This window comes from Acipenser ruthenus, chromosome 18 (assembly GCF_902713425.1).
Source record: "Acipenser ruthenus chromosome 18, fAciRut3.2 maternal haplotype, whole genome shotgun sequence".
Taxonomy (NCBI): Eukaryota; Metazoa; Chordata; class Actinopteri; order Acipenseriformes; family Acipenseridae; genus Acipenser; species Acipenser ruthenus.
The window spans coordinates 33,071,758-33,090,934 of record NC_081206.1 but is presented as its reverse complement, the minus strand read 5'-3'; the positions used below and the strand labels follow the sequence as shown (position 1 = coordinate 33,090,934).

The 19,177-nt window shown below is 43.5% G+C and overlaps 1 protein-coding gene across 6 annotated transcripts in view; it reads right to left on the bottom strand.

Moving 5' to 3' along the window:
* The window catches only part of LOC117422639 (ena/VASP-like protein), a 57,689-nt gene extending 38,512 nt beyond the window's left edge, over positions 1–19,177 (bottom strand). For 2 of the 6 annotated variants that reach the window (XM_058992085.1, XM_058992086.1), the window contains exon 1: positions 2,194–2,587. In XM_058992085.1, the coding sequence (XP_058848068.1) occupies positions 2,194–2,216 (23 nt within the window). In that variant the 5' untranslated portion in view covers positions 2,217–2,587. Of the gene's footprint in view, positions 1–2,193; positions 2,588–5,392; positions 5,547–18,528 lie in introns of those variants that run through there. The other 4 variants (XM_034928210.2, XM_034928211.2, XM_058992088.1 and 1 more) reach the window with 3 other exon arrangements.

Here is a 19,177-nt window from a genome sequence, read left to right as displayed (position 1 = left end):
GTGACAAGGTTTTAAAACCTGGGCTGTTTCACTGGGACTGGGAGGGTCTAAAACCAGACTTTCAATTTCTGGAATAGGAATCAACATTGTTAAAACGTTTATGGTTATGTCTGGATCGACCTTCAAGACACCCCTGAAAAAACAATTTCACCGGTTGAGCTCTACACCAGAAAAGATTCAGCATGTGAAACAAATGGAAGAACCCCCTCCCCCACGCCCATCTACAGAGTGATACAGTATGCTTCTATTAGACAGTGAACAGCAATGTAATCCTTAAAGTGAAACGCTTGCATTTCCAAGATGGCTTCCTTTGCAGCATGCTCACAGGTCTGGGTACGGGCGGGCAATCACAATGCATTCATCAACCAGCACTACCCCTGCTAAACAACTGTGAGCCCTGCGCGAGCCTGGCTTGAAGGGGAAAGACCATACAGGCAATGGCAGCTGTCTCTAAGCTGATCTATCCACGGGTCTATACATGACTTCCAAGGTCAGGGACTGAGATCCCCTGGGACGGAGCAGAAGAGACAGCGGAGACGAGCAATCATTTCATTGAAATCCTCCGTCAGCCCCTCACTGAACACGGGAGGAGAAATAAAAGAAAATGAGATGGGATGAAGCGAGTGACAGCAGGGTGCTGTGCTCAGTAACACTGCATCACAGTGCCAGACTGGAGGCTGCTTTTATCCAGCACAGTGTTTTCTGATGGGATGGAGTGACAGCAGGGTGCTGTGCTCAGTAACACTGCATCACAGTGCCAGACTGGAGGCTGCTTTTATCCAGCACAGTGTTTTCTGATGGGATGGAGTGACAGCAGGGTGCTGTGCTCAGTAACACTGCATCACAGTGCCAGACTGGAGGCTGCTTTTATCCAGCACAGTGTTTTCTGATGGGATGGAGTGACAGCAGGGTGCTGTGCTCAGTAACACTGCATCACAGTGCCAGACTGGAGGCTGCTTTTATCCAGCACAGTGTTTTCTGATGGGATGGAGTGACAGCAGGGTGCTGTGCTCAGTAACACTGCATCACAGTGCCAGACTGGAGGCTGCTTTTATCCAGCACAGTGTTTTCTGATGGGATGGAGTGACAGCAGGGTGCTGTGCTCAGTAACACTGCATCACAGTGCCAGACTGGAGGCTGCTTTTATCCAGCACAGTGTTTTCTGATGGGATGGAGTGACAGCAGGGTGCTGTGCTCAGTAACACTGCATCACAGTGCCAGACTGGAGGCTGCTTTTATCCAGCACAGTGTTTTCTGATGGGATGGACAGCAGGGTGCTGTGCTCAGTAACACTGCATCACAGTGCCAGACTGGAGGCTGCTTTTATCCAGCACAGTGTTTTCTGATGGGATGGACAGCAGGGTGCTGTGCTCAGTAACACTGCATCACAGTGCAAGACTGGAGGCTGCTTTTATCCAGCACAGTGTTTTCTGCTTCTTCATCAGGCCTCACCAGTAAACAGCTATGGAAACTAATAGAGCAGACACCTGGCTTGTTTTCTTATTCTACTCCTCTTACAGTACCTCTGATGTCAGTTCAGATTAGGGATCAAACACCATTGTATGAACTCAAACACCCTCATTATAGCAAATAGAAAACGACACACTCCTTGCATACTACCTTGCACCTAAGCAATCCATGCACCTGCATTTTCTTTCAGTCAATGCTTGTGAATGGGGGCTGTATTCTTGTTCTCAAATATTTCAGTTTTCCATGCACCAGAAAATGACCCACATTTACTTATTTAAAGATGATGTTGTATTGAACAGTCATTGTCTGCACAAAGATTCATTCATATTACTGCTGTCACTTCTCTGTGTGCACAGCTAATCATTCAGTTTAATGAGGACAATAACAAGCTGCAATGCTGAGTCCTCTCTGCAGATGCTGATTCATTCTGTAATTATATTAGCCCCTTAAAAACAGCCCCTTCAGAAATGCTCCCTAAATACATGCACCCTGTGGCCAGTCTGCAGCTGCTGGGGCTGTGCCACAAAAAAAACAAACACATGTAGTTAAACTGAAATGCGCACAAAATCCATTGTTCCATTAAAAGCTCTTTCTAAAAGACACATCTCTCTATTGTCGTAGATCCCACGCTATACTGCACACGACAACACAATGAAAAATAACATCATACAGTTACCATTTTGAACAAAACAGAAAAAAAAAAAATAATAAATACATGCTTACCTGAATTCATCAAACGAATACATGGTCTGGCAAAACAAACAGAAGGACAAAATCCCCTCTGGAAATTAGAAAGCAAACACTTGAAGAAAATGCAGGTGGTTAGCGCTCAGGCTGCGAGTAAATGGCATGCATTCATATTGCATATTTATCCCAAATCTCCAGCAAGGTAGAATGTGGTAATGCTGGCCTGCAGTACAGACCTCCTCAGCTCAGCCGGCAGTGTGCAGACAGCAGCAGCTGAGGCAGGAGACAGGCGGCCGGCACACCATGTGACCATGCCAGCCCAGTCACATCAAGGCAGAGAGGTGCTCATCCACTCAGAGGAGTGAAGGTCTACTGCACAGCCTGCACTAGAGCAATATCCTTTACAAACAGAGGCCTGCTTCTCATTGTAATTACCACACACACACACATGTACTGAATGAAGAGGAGGAGATGCTACACCAATACAATAATCCTTCATGTCACATCAAACCATCAAGAGCAATGGTGAAGGGGAAGGAACCTATTCATGCCCATTCTACTGCAATGATACAACTATACACAGCATGTCCATAGATCTATATAGCAATATAAATAAGGTTTCAGTTTCCAGTCTTGTGACATGATGGAATTCAAAGTGAGAGCCACATTCTCTTTGAACACATCACAGATCATCCCGACACTTGCTTCAGCAGAGCCAGGCCACTGACCCTGGAGCTCTGTCATCATTGCCAAGTTCAGAGACTTCATACCCACGACCCAGGACACTGACGAGTCATGCCTTGAATACTGCACTCTGTTTAGACTTACTGCAGCATTTCAATATCAACAGCAACACGAAACATATCCAGAAACCACCAGAGCGACTCTTGAAAACTGTGGCAAATAAAGGCCGTCTGGACTCTTTACACTGCATAGATTGAGATCACAGTTGTTCAGAAGGTATGATTATATTTCAAAGCGCTCCATCAAAACTGTATAACCGCACTCCTGTAGTACTGCTTACATTGGGGACAACCCCACAGGAAAACTAGCTGCAATTTTCATATGAAAACGTCATGTAACAAAGACAGCAAATCTGCGTGTGCAGCTTACAGATTTCTTTCTACTGAAATGTGTTCATTTAAAGAAATGTGTGCAAGCAGAGAGTGCTGGTCTTCAAAACGTCATGCTCCTTCAAACAAGGCCAGAAACAGAACATGACGATCCGGTGCAGTCTTTAAAGACAACTAATACAACTAAGAGGTTAGGTTGCTTCTTTAAGAAATTAAATCTGTGATTAACCTTTGTGCTGCTTTAGAGTTGCAAAGACAGTCCTGCACGTGCTCAGGCAGGTTGCAAAGAGGTGGCACAGCCTCTCACCTCAGTGTGGCAGCTTTGAGAGCAGACGAGGACAGTGCAGCTTGAAAGCTGCTTCCGTGACTGGAGGGAATAGGAAGAGTTCCAGAGGTCTCAGCCTAGCTTGGGTAGGTATCCACATCAATAACCTTTACTGCCTGCTCTGACATCACAATCGTTATGGTTATTGCTGCCTGACCCAACACAAATCTATATTTACATTGAAAACACACTGATTATGAATCTCCCAGGATTGTACTGTATATGGAATAATCCAGCAGCGTGCTTACAGAGGGAATAGTTACACTTGTAGAATTTGCTGAAAACGTCCTTCAAGTCATAAAGCAGAACAGCCTTGCTATCTGGTTTTTTTTTTACAGCCAGATGCATGATCTGTTTGTTGCTCAAGATTGACCCCTAGCGCCAGTACATCACACTGCTTGACCATTCACAGTGACAGTCTAAATCACAAGCAGCATACTGTAGTGTACAGCATGCGATCACTTCACTACAGCGATTACAAAAGTAAAATGACATTATGCATTTCGGATGTTTGCACCCTGTTTAGAGTTGCTCTAAGGCTGAGATGTGTTTGTAAGTTTCGTGTCTATTTGCTGACACCTTGCCCGCAGGCCTGTGTGGGTTTCACATGTTTCTCTGCTTCTGATCTGTCGGCTTGTCGACTCCCCCTGCCTCGTATTACAGCACAGAAGACCATGATATAAATATACTAGAAATCGCGGCTGACTGACTCGCTCCCTTCTTTACACGGCGGACCCCTTTACTCTTTAACTTTGCGCAGATAAAATGTTTTTGGTCAGAGATGTTCGGTCCTGTACAGAGAGTCCAACACCTTAAGAAAACAATTTCAATGTCCTTTGTAGCAGTATGCACAGCACTGTAACATGTCTGCTAACTTTAAATATGCACCTGTTTCTAATCTGAATCTGAGCTACAGCACAGTTAGGGGTTATTTTGCATCTGCTTGACAGTAGGGGCCTGGGAAGATACTGCCCCCTTTTCAAGGCAGCTCACTGGCAACGCAGGGGCAATAAGAGGAATGTAAAGTAAAGCATGGATGATCAATCTGACTGGCAATCCCATTGCACACCATTCATTTTCAATTACAGCACAATCAAAATCCCTTGAAACATTTACTGATATACCGAAATACAGTAAGATGGCTTTCCTGGGCAAAGCCTGACACACATGGAATTATATTCAAACAGGCATTATACACGCATGCGATTTGTATTAGAGGATTGTGACACACCTCACCTCACTTCACTTCAGTAAAAGGAACAGTCGTATTTATTGAAGAGCAATTCGCTCCATTGTCAAATGCACCAGGTCTTGCGTGTTATATAATATGCAGCTGGCCCACATTTTCTTTCAGAATTGCTTGCGGATAAATGAATCACTCAGCAAATCTCTCTGCGTCTTTCTATCTTGGGAACGTATGAATCACTGCTTGAATGATTTCTAAAGCGACACAGAGGCAGGTACTGTATTTGCATTGGGTTTGCATTTGCATCACGCTGATTTACAAGCCACAAGGTCCATACTGTAAGATTTCCATTGCATTTTCAGTTTGATATCGAGCTATTTACTGCACATATACTCAGGATGTACTGTATTCATTAACACATCATATATGCATAACAAAGGTGCCACCTTTACAACTGACAGCCAGTCAATGGCAATTAACGTCTGCATCGAGTGTTTGAAAAAATGACTGGAAGCGAATCTTCCTGTCATCCGGGGGCTGACATTTCTACTGCCATACCGAGGCTGTAACCTGACAATGAATATGTGCTACTGAACTGCAATGAAGGGGCACAACAGCACTTAATAAGAGAGACGTGGAAATGCAGCTCACCCTCTTAGGAACCGTCACAAGAAGAGACACACCGACCATCCCCGATTGTGAGTTCAGGTTATAGAACAGGAGAATCGGCTGCTGAATAACAAAACTACAAACAACTGCACTGATTCATTTTCATTATAGAAGCGCTGACGTGAAGCACAGGAAACCCTTTTTTAAATGGAAGCGCTGACGTGAAGCACAGGAAACCCTTTTTTAAATGGAAGTCCTGACGTGAAGCACAGGAAACCCTTTTTTAAATGGAAGCGCTGACGTGACGCACAGGAAACCCTTTTTTAAATGGAAGCGCTGACGTGAAGCACAGGAAACCCTTTTTTAAATGGAAGCGCTGACGTGAAGCACAGGAAACCCTTTTTTAAATGGAAGCGCTGACGTGAAGCACAGGAAACCCTTTTTTAAATGGAAGCGCTGACGTGAAGCACAGGAAACCCTTTTTTAAATGGAAGCGCTGACGTGAAGCACAGGAAACCCTTTTTTAAATGGAAGTCCTGACGTGAAGCACAGGAAACCCTTTTTTAAATGGAAGCGCTGACGTGAAGCACAGGAAACCCTTTTTTAAATGGTATTTTTAGACCGATCCCTCAAACACAGTTTATATAACTTTTGGTGACGCTGTTTAATGAAGTTAATCTAGAGTCCAAAGGCCCGTTTTCAAGACTCGTTTGGCGGTCTTTTTATTCCGTTTCTTTAACGTTCAGTGATTCTTTTTTTAAGTTTAATGAGGTCAGATGGCGCTCCGTTTAGAAATGACATTATAAGTAACCCTGACAATTCTATTAGACGCAAAAATGCACAAGTAAAGGGTCCTAATTAAAGTTCCAGCTTTACTGGGATTTAATTTAAAAGCCTCGATATCTCACAGGAGACCCTGATTTAATCACTATGAAAATAATACTCACTGCAGACAACTGCTATACAGAAAACACACACACACACTCACCACACACACACACACACACACACACACAGCTGTATGTGTTTACCAGGTATAAAACAAAACAAACAGCATTGGGACACAATAAAGACTAGAGTGTCATTTTTTTATGGAAAATATTCTGTATATATATAGTGAGCCCTCATGAGAACATAGGAATATGTTATAATAGGGCCATGCTATACAGCAGTGTGACAGACTGGCTCGCAGTGGTGATGTGAGATGATGTCACGGACCAGGAAGTAACTCAAACCAAAACAGTGGATGGGCGGGTGAAGCTGAACGCAATTGCGTTCAGCGTATTTAATAAACAAACAAAAGATTTAAACAAAACACAAAACAAAAAGGCGCGAGGGCCAAACGAATAAACAAACAAGTAAGTGTCGTGCTGGCTAATCCAGCACGTTTTAGCAATTGTTAATTACTTTTTATTCACCTCGCACTCTCGCACTCTTGCACTCTTTCGCTCTCCGCTCTCCGCTCTCCGCTCTCCGCTCTCCGCTCTCCGCTCTCCGCTCTCCCGTACTCTCCTCTGTACACTCCACCCCGAGTGCAGAGAGCTGCAGGTTTATATACTCTGGCCGAGGGATTAACTAGTTGTTAATTATCTTATTATCCCTCGGCCAGAGTCTGCACGCGTTTGGTAAGGATGGCCATGCATCCTCACGGGGTTTTTTAAATATATAATAAAAGACGCGGCGCTTTTACCCGCGCCGTAAACAAAAATACAAATAATAATACATAGGGGCGGGACACTCCGCCACAAGCAGTTATACAGATGGTCGTGTGTTGAGAGCCACATCTGCTGTACATGCTATACAGCAGTTATATAGATGGACGTGTGTTGAGAACCACTGTACATGCTATACAGCAGTTATGCTATACAGCAGTTATACAGATGGTCGTGTGTTGAGAACCACATCTGCTGTACATGCTATACAGCAGTTATACAGACGGACGTGTGTTGAGAACCACATCTGCTGTACATGCTATACAGCAGTTATACAGATGGATGTGCATTGAGAACCACATCTGCTGTACATGCTATACAGCAGTTATACAGACGGACGTGCGTTGAGAACCACATCTGCTGTACATGCTATACAGCAGTTATACAGATGGACGTGTGTTGAGAACCACATCTGCTGTACATGCTATACAGCAGTTATACAGATGGACGTGTGTTGAGAACCACATCTGCTGTACATGCTATACAGCAGTTATACAGACGGACGTGTGTTGAGAACCACATCTGCTGTACATGCTATACAGCAGTTATACAGATGGACGTGTGTTGAGAACCACATCTGCTGTACATGCTATACAGCAGTTATACAGATGGACGTGTGTTGAGAACCACATCTGCTGTACATGCTATACAGCAGTTATACAGATGGACGTGTGTTGAGAACCACATCTGCTGTACATGCTATACAGTTAGGCCAGACACCTGCTGAGTTGCTAGCCTTCTAATCAAAAGTGGCTCTTGTTGCTAAGCCAAAACGAAATTGTACACTAGCAGTTAGTTTCCATCAAATTAGAAACATCGTGTTCCAGGAATAAAATAACAACTGTGTGGAAAGGTAGCGCTCACATGTCGTTCACACCCTTAAAAGGGCTGCTCCCCCACTGTACAGCATTGAGCCTGACACAATGGGCTACATTCTCAAAGGAATTCACTACAAATCCGCGTTAGCATTATTTCTGTCTGATGAGGGGGAAAGAAACACTGTTTCCAATTCTAAAACGAATAAGACGACTGACGAGCCACAGCATCACATGTGGGAGTTGTTTATTTCTGGTTTGGTGTCTTTATTGGGTGTGTTATTATCACTGGATGAAAATATCATGCTATTGACGTTTCTCAAGGGAAATTGCTTTGAGAATCTGGCTTAATGTGTAAAAAATAGCAGTCGCCAAAAAAAGAAAAAAAAAGTGTAGCTCAAAGAAACTGAATTACCAGGAACTGTGCAGAGGAACCCACATGCAAAACATGCAGCAAAACACACAACGGCACAAAGTGCCCACAACAAACACCTCTCTGTGACTGAAGAGAAACACCTACAACCACAAAACTGAAGCGCGACTCTCCACCCTGCTGGAGGCTCTGGAGATACGAAACACAAAACACAACACACCACTTACTTTAAAAGCTGACACCACGGCAGCCCTGAACTAAGCAGCAGAGGGAATCGTTTTTTTATTTATTGTAACTCAGTGTAGTTTGGAGGGTTGGTTCATTGTATTTGTTGTATTATTTGTGGTCATGCATTTGATGTAATAAAACATGTTATCGATCACCTGCAGCAGAGATAACAACATGTATTGCACATGTGATAACATGTTGCCATGGGTTACCACTGTGATGTCATAATGAACAATCCTCCTCTTCCTTCTGAAGAAACGACTTGATCGTGAAAGAATTTCATTGGAAACACCAGTTTAGTGCCTATTGAAATACAGCTGCCGTTTGAAATATCCACACGAAGGCCAGGTCTCCTGATACAATAAGGATCTGCAGAGCAGCCTTGATTATGTGACGTGTCTGATAATAAGAACCCAATGGGAGGCTGTGTGGTCCAGTGGTTAAAGAAACGGGCTTGTAACCATGAGGTCCCCGGTTCAAATCCCACCTCAGCCACTGACTCATTGTGTGACCCTGAGCAAGTCACTTAACCTCCTTGTGCTCCGTCTTTCGGGTGAGACATAATTATAAGTGACTCTGCAGCTGATGCATAGTTCACACACCCTAGTCTCTGTAAGTCGCCTTGGATAAAGGTGTCTGCTAAATAAATACAAATAATAATAATAATAAATAATGTGCACAGGGAGTTTGGAGGAGGGGTTAGGAGGAGCGAGTGTCTTCTGTGTATTGGAATTCCAGCCAGTTCACATGCAGTGTTACCCAAGCCTTAAACATTAGAGCTGGTCTTCATGAAAGGCCAGAGCACAACCTTACAAGGCTGTTTGAAAGTTGGCCAGGCACAGACACAGACAGCAGCTATTAACTGTAGTCTGGCATCTCTGTGCATTACCTCCCGTTCAGCTCCACGCCTACATTCACCTCACTTCAGTCTAACTGCACGCCCGCTATCACGGCAAAAGTCACACACAGCAGTAAAGGGCAGCTCTTCATTGTGTAAATATGAATCACAGCTGTCATAGTACCACAACAACAGCTCATTCAGGACTCGTCAAACAGGAAAACAGCAACAAATCTGCAACGCACCCGATCAATGCGCTGTTCCTGACAAGCTTTGTTTAAGACAAAGGAATGAAGGGACTGTGCATTCTGAGTGCTATAATAACCAGGGACTGACCTGCACATAAGCATTGCTTTGCAGTGTCTCACAGACATCACCTGACACAGAACTGAACACAGCGCTTGCTTAATTACAGAATGAAACGCTCAAATCTTAACCCTGTCTCTTATATTGAATGCCTTTTTCCATCTTGAGGGGGATTTTGCCCTGGGGGGACTTGACTGACCCACTTCCACCCTGTAAAGTGCCACAGCCAGTTAATGCCAGCAAGATGAAACACACACCGTGGTTGGCTGACTCAACGGTAACCTTGGAAACCATAGAAATGAATCGTTTAGAATGGGGCCCTGCTGAAGTCAATGCTGATTCAGTATCTGGGGGATGGTGTGCATATAGGCCTGCTTGTGAAGAGTAAATGGTTATTGCTAAAAATGAATGAGTGGAATGAATCACAACATGATTATTGCAGGTTATTTCTATGCAGGCAGATTTAAACACGGAAGGGAATTGCACATTCTATCGTTTGTTAAAGTTATCTTCATGCGGATGTGGCTTTCGCCCTTTATTGTGCTTCGATGTGAATTCATAATTCATTTCAAATCAGTGCAACTAATCCATGGCAATGCCTTGGGTTTGTACCCAGGGACTGTAAAGACAAACCATCCAGCAGGTAAAACTGGATTAGAGCGTCCAGATAATCTAATGACACCTTCTGTAAAATGACTGCTCCACTTCCTCACCTCCGGATTGCATTGTACCATCACAAGTGACAGCTTCACAGAAAGTCGTTTCAGACGAGTCCTGCTTGTCATACAGCACTCATGGTATCACATGGATACCTTCCAATGAGAGAGGCACTCTTTCTAAGAAGCACAGACTCAGATTTCAAGAGGTAGATTTACAGATCACATCCTAGGCCAGTTCTGCAAGGAGACAGAATCTAAATTTAGCCTGAACGCAGCGGGATGTTTGCCAACCAGGCATGATAAATACTGTGTGTGTGTGTGTGTCTTCACAAACGTTCAGTATTAAGAACATAACATAAGAAAGTTTACAAACGAGAGGAGGCCATTCAGCCCATCTTGCTCGTTTGGTTGTTATAGCTTATTGATCCCAGAATCTCATCAAGCAGCTTCTTGAACGATCCCAGGGTGTCAGCTTCACAATTCAATTGTGAGAACAAGGAAAAGGGTCTTGGAGATCAGGGACCAGATGCAAATGAGTCTGCTGCAATCATTCAACCAGCAAGGCAACGCTGACACCAGCATCAACACATACTCTCTCTGGAAGCCTTCCTCGCATAGAACTGTCATCTCAGTCACACAGTGTGGTTATTTGTATTGATTTGAAATTCACACAAGCTCACGAACATAACGGCATCTATCCTGTAACACAGGCATTTTAATAACGTGCAATAATCATTACAATCACGTGCAACACTTGGACAGCTAACAACAGATCTCTACAGATGAAACCCCACAAGTCAAAGTGTTTAGACTTTTTTTTCACAGTACAACAGTACAGCTATTATCCTTTCTTTATCTCTACTGCTAGCCTTTGAACTTGATGGCAGCGCAATGTTTTCATATATCAGCTCAGCATGGGCGTTTACAAGTGGTAAGAAAGCGCGTTTTATTTACTAAGGCAGCGATTACACAGGTGAAGCTTCCTGTTGCTGCTGTGTTAACACTGCAGCTGTAATTTCATAAAGGAAGCACTTTCCATTCACCAGCCGATGATAAGATCCTATTCTGCTTCATTTCATGCTTATAAAGTAAGCCCTCAATTCATTCTTTAACCACAGACCTCTGTGTCCGTTTCGACTTGCAATTGCAGTTGAAGGTCAAGTGCAAAGCAGTAAAAAAAACCTCTCAACTACAACAGCTCAGCTATTTTCCACACCCGGAACCCTGAGCTTCCATTGGAGTTTATGGGGAGAAGACTGCTGTGAACCAACACAAAGGCAATTAAACCCGGTACAGAACGTCTCTGGAGTGTCGATTAAACAGCACCGCACGCAGGAAGACTTGCATGAAGCTTTTCAAATTGGAAAAGCTAATACTTTAAAAAGCACAGCACAGGAAGAAGGGCCAGAGGACACAGTTGGAAATTAGCTGCAGATAGACTTAGCTAAAAGATTAGGGGACACTTCTTTAAACAGAGAGTGGTGAGGGTATGGAAGGGGTCCCCTGGTCATGCTGTTAATGCTGCATCACTGGGATCCCTTTAGAATGGAGCTGAAGTTCAAGCAGCTACTAGGAAGAGACTCCACAATGTGCCCGTTCCAGGGGCTGCTGGGAGATCCTGTATTAAATCACTTCTGTGTTGTTTTTTAGGTTCTTGGAATTACAAGACTTTAAAACCTGATACAAGCCAGGTAAAGAGAGAAACATTTTACAGTAATGTTTAACTAGGGCCTCTGTTTTCTGATTTTCATTCATTTCATTTTTCATTTATAGCTGTTTTCAAGTTATATGTAATCGTTTATTTTTTCCGGGGCTTTTGCTTTTTATACACTGTATAAAATTACGGTTTTCGGTTACTTCAGTTTTTTTCTGTCACAATATGTATAGTAACTCGACAGTACTGGCACACTTCAATTGTAGCTTCTTTCCTTTGCTGTCTTCCGCAATGAAATCCTGCTGGTCATGGGCACATTGTTCTGGGGTTTCTGTGTGTTTTTTTACATTTCACCACAATTTGCAATTCTGTTTTAAATTCCACAAGCGTGTAAATCCTCCCTGTCGAACTGGAATACAGCTTTAAATCTCGTGAGCAAGAACAATCCTCCGTTTCTTGTAATCTCGGTTTAAATCTCGCAAGCGGGTTACAATCCTCCAATAGCAATGTAGGAACGTGCTGCCCCTCAGTAGTTAGGGCGAGTTTTAAAGTATTCAGAACGAATCAATGCGAGATACGAGTCAGGAAGGAGGGACGTTGCCCGACTGCACTGGGAAAGTTATGATTTTTATTTTTAGGTTATTTTATTTTTTTCACAGGGAAAGGGGTCAAGTCCACGTGACTTGAGTGCCCATTTCCAGTGTTTTTGCGTGTTTATTGGATACACGCCGATTTCATTTGTTTTGTTTTATCGGTTAAACTGAACATCAGAAGCCCAATGCATATTGCAGCAGTTAATTTCATTATAGAACACTGCATTTCCTCTTGGCTGTAGAAATACCCCATGAGTTTTTTAAGTACTGTAAAATGTCTTGCTTCCCAGTAGCTAGTTTTCCTTTCATTCAGCCAAAGAATCCTGGTGCTAAATGTTGCTAACCTTGTAAAATACTTTGTGTTTGCTTTATTGCACTGAGACAGACTCGCTGCCAACGTCATTCAGTCTCAAGCCTGCCAAGCCAAGGTGATCTCCAGTGACAAGCTGAGTATATGGCAATTCCCACGTAAGGAAATCTCTTCCAAGTCCAACATCATTTAAAAACACTTCTGCTGCCTAATAGTTTTCTTTCTTCAATAGAAAATAACCACAGCGGATCGTTCTAATACAGTGTATACATACACATTTTAAGCCTGCAGTTCCAGTCTGTCTAGGGTGTAACGATACAAACAGACTGATCACTGACTGAACGGCAGTGTGTAAAACAGCACGATATTCTGTTAGAACTGAATATTTAACAGTGTTCTTAAAGGTGGCGTGACCTCAGTACCCTATCCACACTACCTTAGTAATGTGTAATGAAGAAGCATAGAAACCGCTTCGTTCCCAATCGCGCTTCCAAACCCTGCAGATCACGCAGCATTGCATCAGCAGTGTGAATAGAGAATGAGACACGGCATTGCATCAGCAGTGTGAATAGAGAATGAGACACAGCATTGCATCAGCAGTGTGAATAGAGAATGAGACACAGCATTGCATCAGCAGTGTGAATAGAGAATGAGACGCAGCATTGCATCAGCAGTGTGAATAGAGAATGAGAGACAGCACTGCATCAGCAGTGTGAATAGAGAATGAGACACGGCATTGCATCAGCAGTGTGAATAGAGAATGAGACACGGCATTGCACCAGCAGTGTGAATAGAGAATGAGACACGGCATTGCACCAGCAGTGTGAATAGAGAATGAGACACAGCATTGCATCAGCAGTGTGAATAGAGAATGAGACGCAGCATTGTATCACTAGTGTGAATAGAGAATGAGACACAACATTGCATGTGGAGTGTGAATAGAGAATGAGACGCAGCATTGTATCACCAGTGTGAATAGAGAATGAGACACAACATTGCATCAGCAGTGTGAATAGAGAATGAGACACGGCATTGCACCAGCAGTGTGAATAGAGAATGAGACACAACATTGCATCAGCAGTGTGAATAGAGAATGAGACACAGCATTGCATCAGCAGTGTGAATAGAGAATGAGACACAGCATTGCATCAGCAGTGTGAATAGAGAATGAGACACAGCATTGCACCAGCAGTGTGAATAGAGAATGAGACACGGCATTGCAACAGCAGTGTGAATAGAGAATGAGATGCAGCATTGCATCAGCAGTGTGAATAGAGAATGAGACACAGCATTGCATCAGCAGTGTGAATAGAGAATGAGACGCAGCATTGCATCAGCAGTGTGAATAGAGAATGAGACACGGCATTGCACCAGCAGTGTGAATAGAGAATGAGATGCAGCATTGCATCAGCAGTGTGAATAGAGAATGAGACACAGCATTGCATCAGCAGTGTGAATAGAGAATGAGACACGGCATTGCACCAGCAGTGTGAATAGAGAATGAGATGCAGCATTGCACCAGCAGTGTGAATAGAGAATGAGACACAGCATTGCATCAGCAGTGTGAATAGAGAATGAGACGCAGCATTGCATCAGCAGTGTGAATAGAGAATGAGACGCAGCATTGCATCAGCAATGTGTGAATAGAGAATGAGACGCAGCATTGCATCAGCAGTGTGAATAGAGAATGAGACGCAGCATTGCATCAGCAGTGTGAATAGAGAATGAGACACAGCATTGCATCAGCAGTGTGAATAGAGAATGAGACACAGCATTGCACCAGCAGTGTGAATAGAGAATGAGACACGGCATTGCATCAGCAGTGTGAATAGAGAATGAGACGCAGCATTGCATCAGCAGTGTGAATAGAGAATGAGACGCAGCATTGCATCAGCAGTGTGAATAGAGAATGAGACACAGCATTGCATCAGCAGTGTGAATAGAGAATGAGACACAGCATTGCATCAGCAGTGTGAATAGAGAATGAGACACAGCATTGCATCAGCAGTGTGAATAGAGAATGAGACACGGCATTGCATCAGCAATGTGTGAATAGAGAATGAGACGCAGCATTGCATCAGCAGTGTGAATAGAGAATGAGACACAGCATTGCATCAGCAGTGTGAATAGAGAATGAGACACAGCATTGCATCAGCAGTGTGAATAGAGAATGAGACACAGCATTGCATCAGCAGTGTGAATAGAGAATGAGACACAGCATTGCATCAGCAGTGTGAATAGAGAATGAGACACAGCATTGCATCAGCAGTGTGAATAGAGAATGAGACGCAGCATTGCATCAGCAGTGTGAATAGAGAATGAGACACAGCATTGCATCAGCAGTGTGAATACAGAATGAGACGCAGCATTGCATCAGCAGTGTGAATAGAGAATGAGACACAGCATTGCATCAGCAGTGTGAATAGAGAATGAGACACAGCATTGCATCAGCAGTGTGAATAGAGAATGAGACACAGCATTGCATCAGCAGTGTGAATAGAGAATGAGACGCAGCATTGCATCAGCAGTGTGAATAGAGAATGAGACACGGCATTGCATCAGCAGTGTGAATAGAGAATGAGACACAGCATTGCATCAGCAGTGTGAATAGAGAATGAGACACGGCATTGCATCAGCAATGTGTGAATAGAGAATGAGACGCAGCATTGCATCAGCAGTGTGAATAGAGAATGAGACACAGCATTGCATCAGCAGTGTGAATAGAGAATGAGACACAGCATTGCATCAGCAGTGTGAATAGAGAATGAGACACAGCATTGCATCAGCAGTGTGAATAGAGAATGAGACACAGCATTGCATCAGCAGTGTGAATAGAGAATGAGACACAGCATTGCATCAGCAGTGTGAATAGAGAATGAGACACAGCATTGCATCAGCAGTGTGAATAGAGAATGAGACGCAGCATTGCATCAGCAGTGTGAATAGAGAATGAGACACAGCATTGCATCAGCAGTGTGAATACAGAATGAGACGCAGCATTGCATCAGCAGTGTGAATAGAGAATGAGACACAGCATTGCATCAGCAGTGTGAATAGAGAATGAGACACAGCATTGCATCAGCAGTGTGAATAGAGAATGAGACACAGCATTGCATCAGCAGTGTGAATAGAGAATGAGACGCAGCATTGCATCAGCAGTGTGAATAGAGAATGAGACGCAGCATTGCATCAGCAGTGTGAATAGAGAATGAGACACGGCATTGCATCAGCAATGTGTGAATAGAGAATGAGACGCAGCATTGCATCAGCAGTGTGAATAGAGAATGAGACACAGCATTGCATCAGCAGTGTGAATAGAGAATGAGACACAGCATTGCATCAGCAGTGTGAATAGAGAATGAGACGCAGCATTGCATCAGCAGTGTGAATAGAGAATGAGACACAGCATTGCATCAGCAGTGTGAATAGAGAATGAGACACAGCATTGTATCAGCAGTGTGAATAGAGAATGAGACACGGCATTGCACCAGCAGTGTGAATAGAGAATGAGACACGGCATTGCATCAGCAGTGTGAATAGAGAATGAGACACGGCATTGCATCAGCAGTGTGAATAGAGAATGAGACACAGCATTGCATCAGCAGTGTGAATAGAGAATGAGACACGGCATTGCATCAGCAGTGTGAATAGAGAATGAGACACAGCATTGCATCAGCAGTGTGAATAGAGAATGAGACGCAGCATTGCATCAGCAATGTGAATAGAGAATGAGACACAGCATTGCATCAGCAGTGTGAATAGAGAATGAGACACAGCATTGCATCAGCAGTGTGAATAGAGAATGAGACACAGCATTGCATCAGCAGTGTGAATAGAGAATGAGACACAGCATTGCACCAGCAGTGTGAATAGAGAATGAGACACGGCATTGCATCAGCAGTGTGAATAGAGAATGAGACACAGCATTGCACCAGCAGTGTGAATAGAGAATGAGACACGGCATTGCATCAGCAGTGTGAATAGAGAATGAGACACAGCATTGCATCAGCAGTGTGAATAGAGAATGAGACACAGCATTGCACCAGCAGTGTGAATAGAGAATGAGACGCAGCATTGCATCAGCAGTGTGAATAGAGAATGAGACGCAGCATTGCATCAGCAGTGTGAATAGAGAATGAGACACAGCATTGTATCACCAGTGTGAATAGAGAATGAGACACAGCATTGCATCAGCAGTGTGAATAGAGAATGAGACGCAGCATTGCATCAGCAGTGTGAATAGAGAATGAGACACAGCATTGCATCAGCAGTGTGAATAGAGAATGAGACGCAGCATTGCATCAGCAGTGTGAATAGAGAATGAGACACAGCATTGCCTATTCACACTGCTGATGCATTGCATCAGCAGTGTGAATAGAGAATGAGACGCAGCATTGCATCAGCAGTGTGAATAGAGAATGAGACACAGGCAATGAATGAGGGTCAGTCAAACACTTGCAAAAAAAAAATAATGAAATGTGCATTAATTAAAACCATGTTATTTTTAAGTGGAACTAATATGACCAATTATGGGGCATCAGAGGGCATCAGATGATTCGAGGGCATTCGCCATTTACCCCCACCTTTCACTTCCAGAGCTCGGCAACTCTACGAAATCAAGCCACCCTGTCCCCTAACCCAACCCCAACCCTAACCTTAAGCAACCCCTGCCCTAACCCCTAACCTCAACCCCAATACCTAACCATTAAGAATCCTCTGATGCCTCAGGACGCTTTCGAGGGATAGTTCTGTGTGCTGCGCTGGTAGTTCATTGGCACATTTTAATAACGGAGGTCTTCAGTGTGACGTCACAATGGTCTGTAACACAATACCTGTTTTTAACTCACAAGCTGGCGATTTTTAATCAGCTTTAAGAAGCCGGTTACGATTACTTTAACAGCAACAATGTGCTGTCATACTTCCAAAAGAAAAATCGTTTTCCAGTATGCCGTTTTTTTTTTTTGCTTTTTTTTATGTTACGCATTTTTCAATCTGTCATGTTTAATGAGCTTATGTGCATAGTCTCGTTTCCCTGGCAACATAAATCTTTACCCAAGAAAAATTAAATTGGATCTACCACCGCACTTTAAAAATAGCTGACCTTACACAGCACATAGGGAACACATTTCAAATTGAAATGCATTTAAGACGAGAGCCAGAATAAAAATTAACAACAAAACGTCGTGAGAGTCCAATGCACACCAGCATATCTGACAAGGCTTACGTGAATTCATTATAAATTACACTTCTACGTGTTGGTTTTGGTTTTCTGTCTTTCTTTCTTTCTTTTTAAGCAGCAAAACATGTTTGTGTTCATTGCAAAATAGCATATCAATTTCCTTTTAATACAGCTGACGAGCTAATTCTGCAATGTCGGCCCCTTTATGTCCAAAGCACTAATCGCTGTGTTGAACAAACCAGACTACAACCAACAATATACCATGAAACACATGCATAGCACAAATTAGTGATCACAACAGGGAGAAACATCCAGTGCGTCTGACTCGTACTGTCGTAATAATGTATATATCATTGCAATGGGCTTGACAGCACACAGAACCCTCTCCTGGAAGCTAAGCCTGTATCTATACACGCTGCAAAGCTCCCGGTCTTACCGTTTTGATTCCCGTCTAAACGATTTGTTGTATTAAAAAAAAAAAAAAAAATGCTGAAACTTATATGGTTCTTACCTCATTTTCTTTCTCAAATGAAGAAAATGTATCTTTATATCAACGCAGGCGAAAACAGCCCCGTCAATCAGTAACGTGTACTAGTGTTGTTATTATTATTATTATTTATTGTGAGGCTATTTCTTGTGAAGTCACTGTCTTGTTGATGCTGACACACGGCTCAGTAAAATCCTGTTCGAGATTTTGAAGGGTTTCTGTTTTTTATTCCACGTTGTCTCATAACTGGACAGCAGCACCTTCACTTCCATGCTCGCTCGGTGCTGACCGTCGCCGCTTCAAAAAGACTGGGCATTGTGGCGCTCGACAGCTGCTCTGGCGTTGCCATCTTTTCTTCTCCTCCGCTGGGTGACAGCACTCAGAAATTCAGCACAGAAGCAGCTAGGACTTTGCAGCCCACTGCTGATCATAGGCTTCCTACTCTATAGGAAGAAGAAAAAAACCTCCAAACACAAACACACACGCACAGAGCTCGCTTCTGCTACAGTAGCTGGAAAATCAGCCGAGCTGCTACAGTGTCATTGACCGCGCGCTGATTGCACAGTGGTGTAACCGAAGGTGCGTGGCATTGGCATCTATGCCACTCAATGTCCTCTGTGCGTAGGGTAGTTTGCAATCTCCCAGTACTCCAAGGAGCTGATTTAATCGGCTG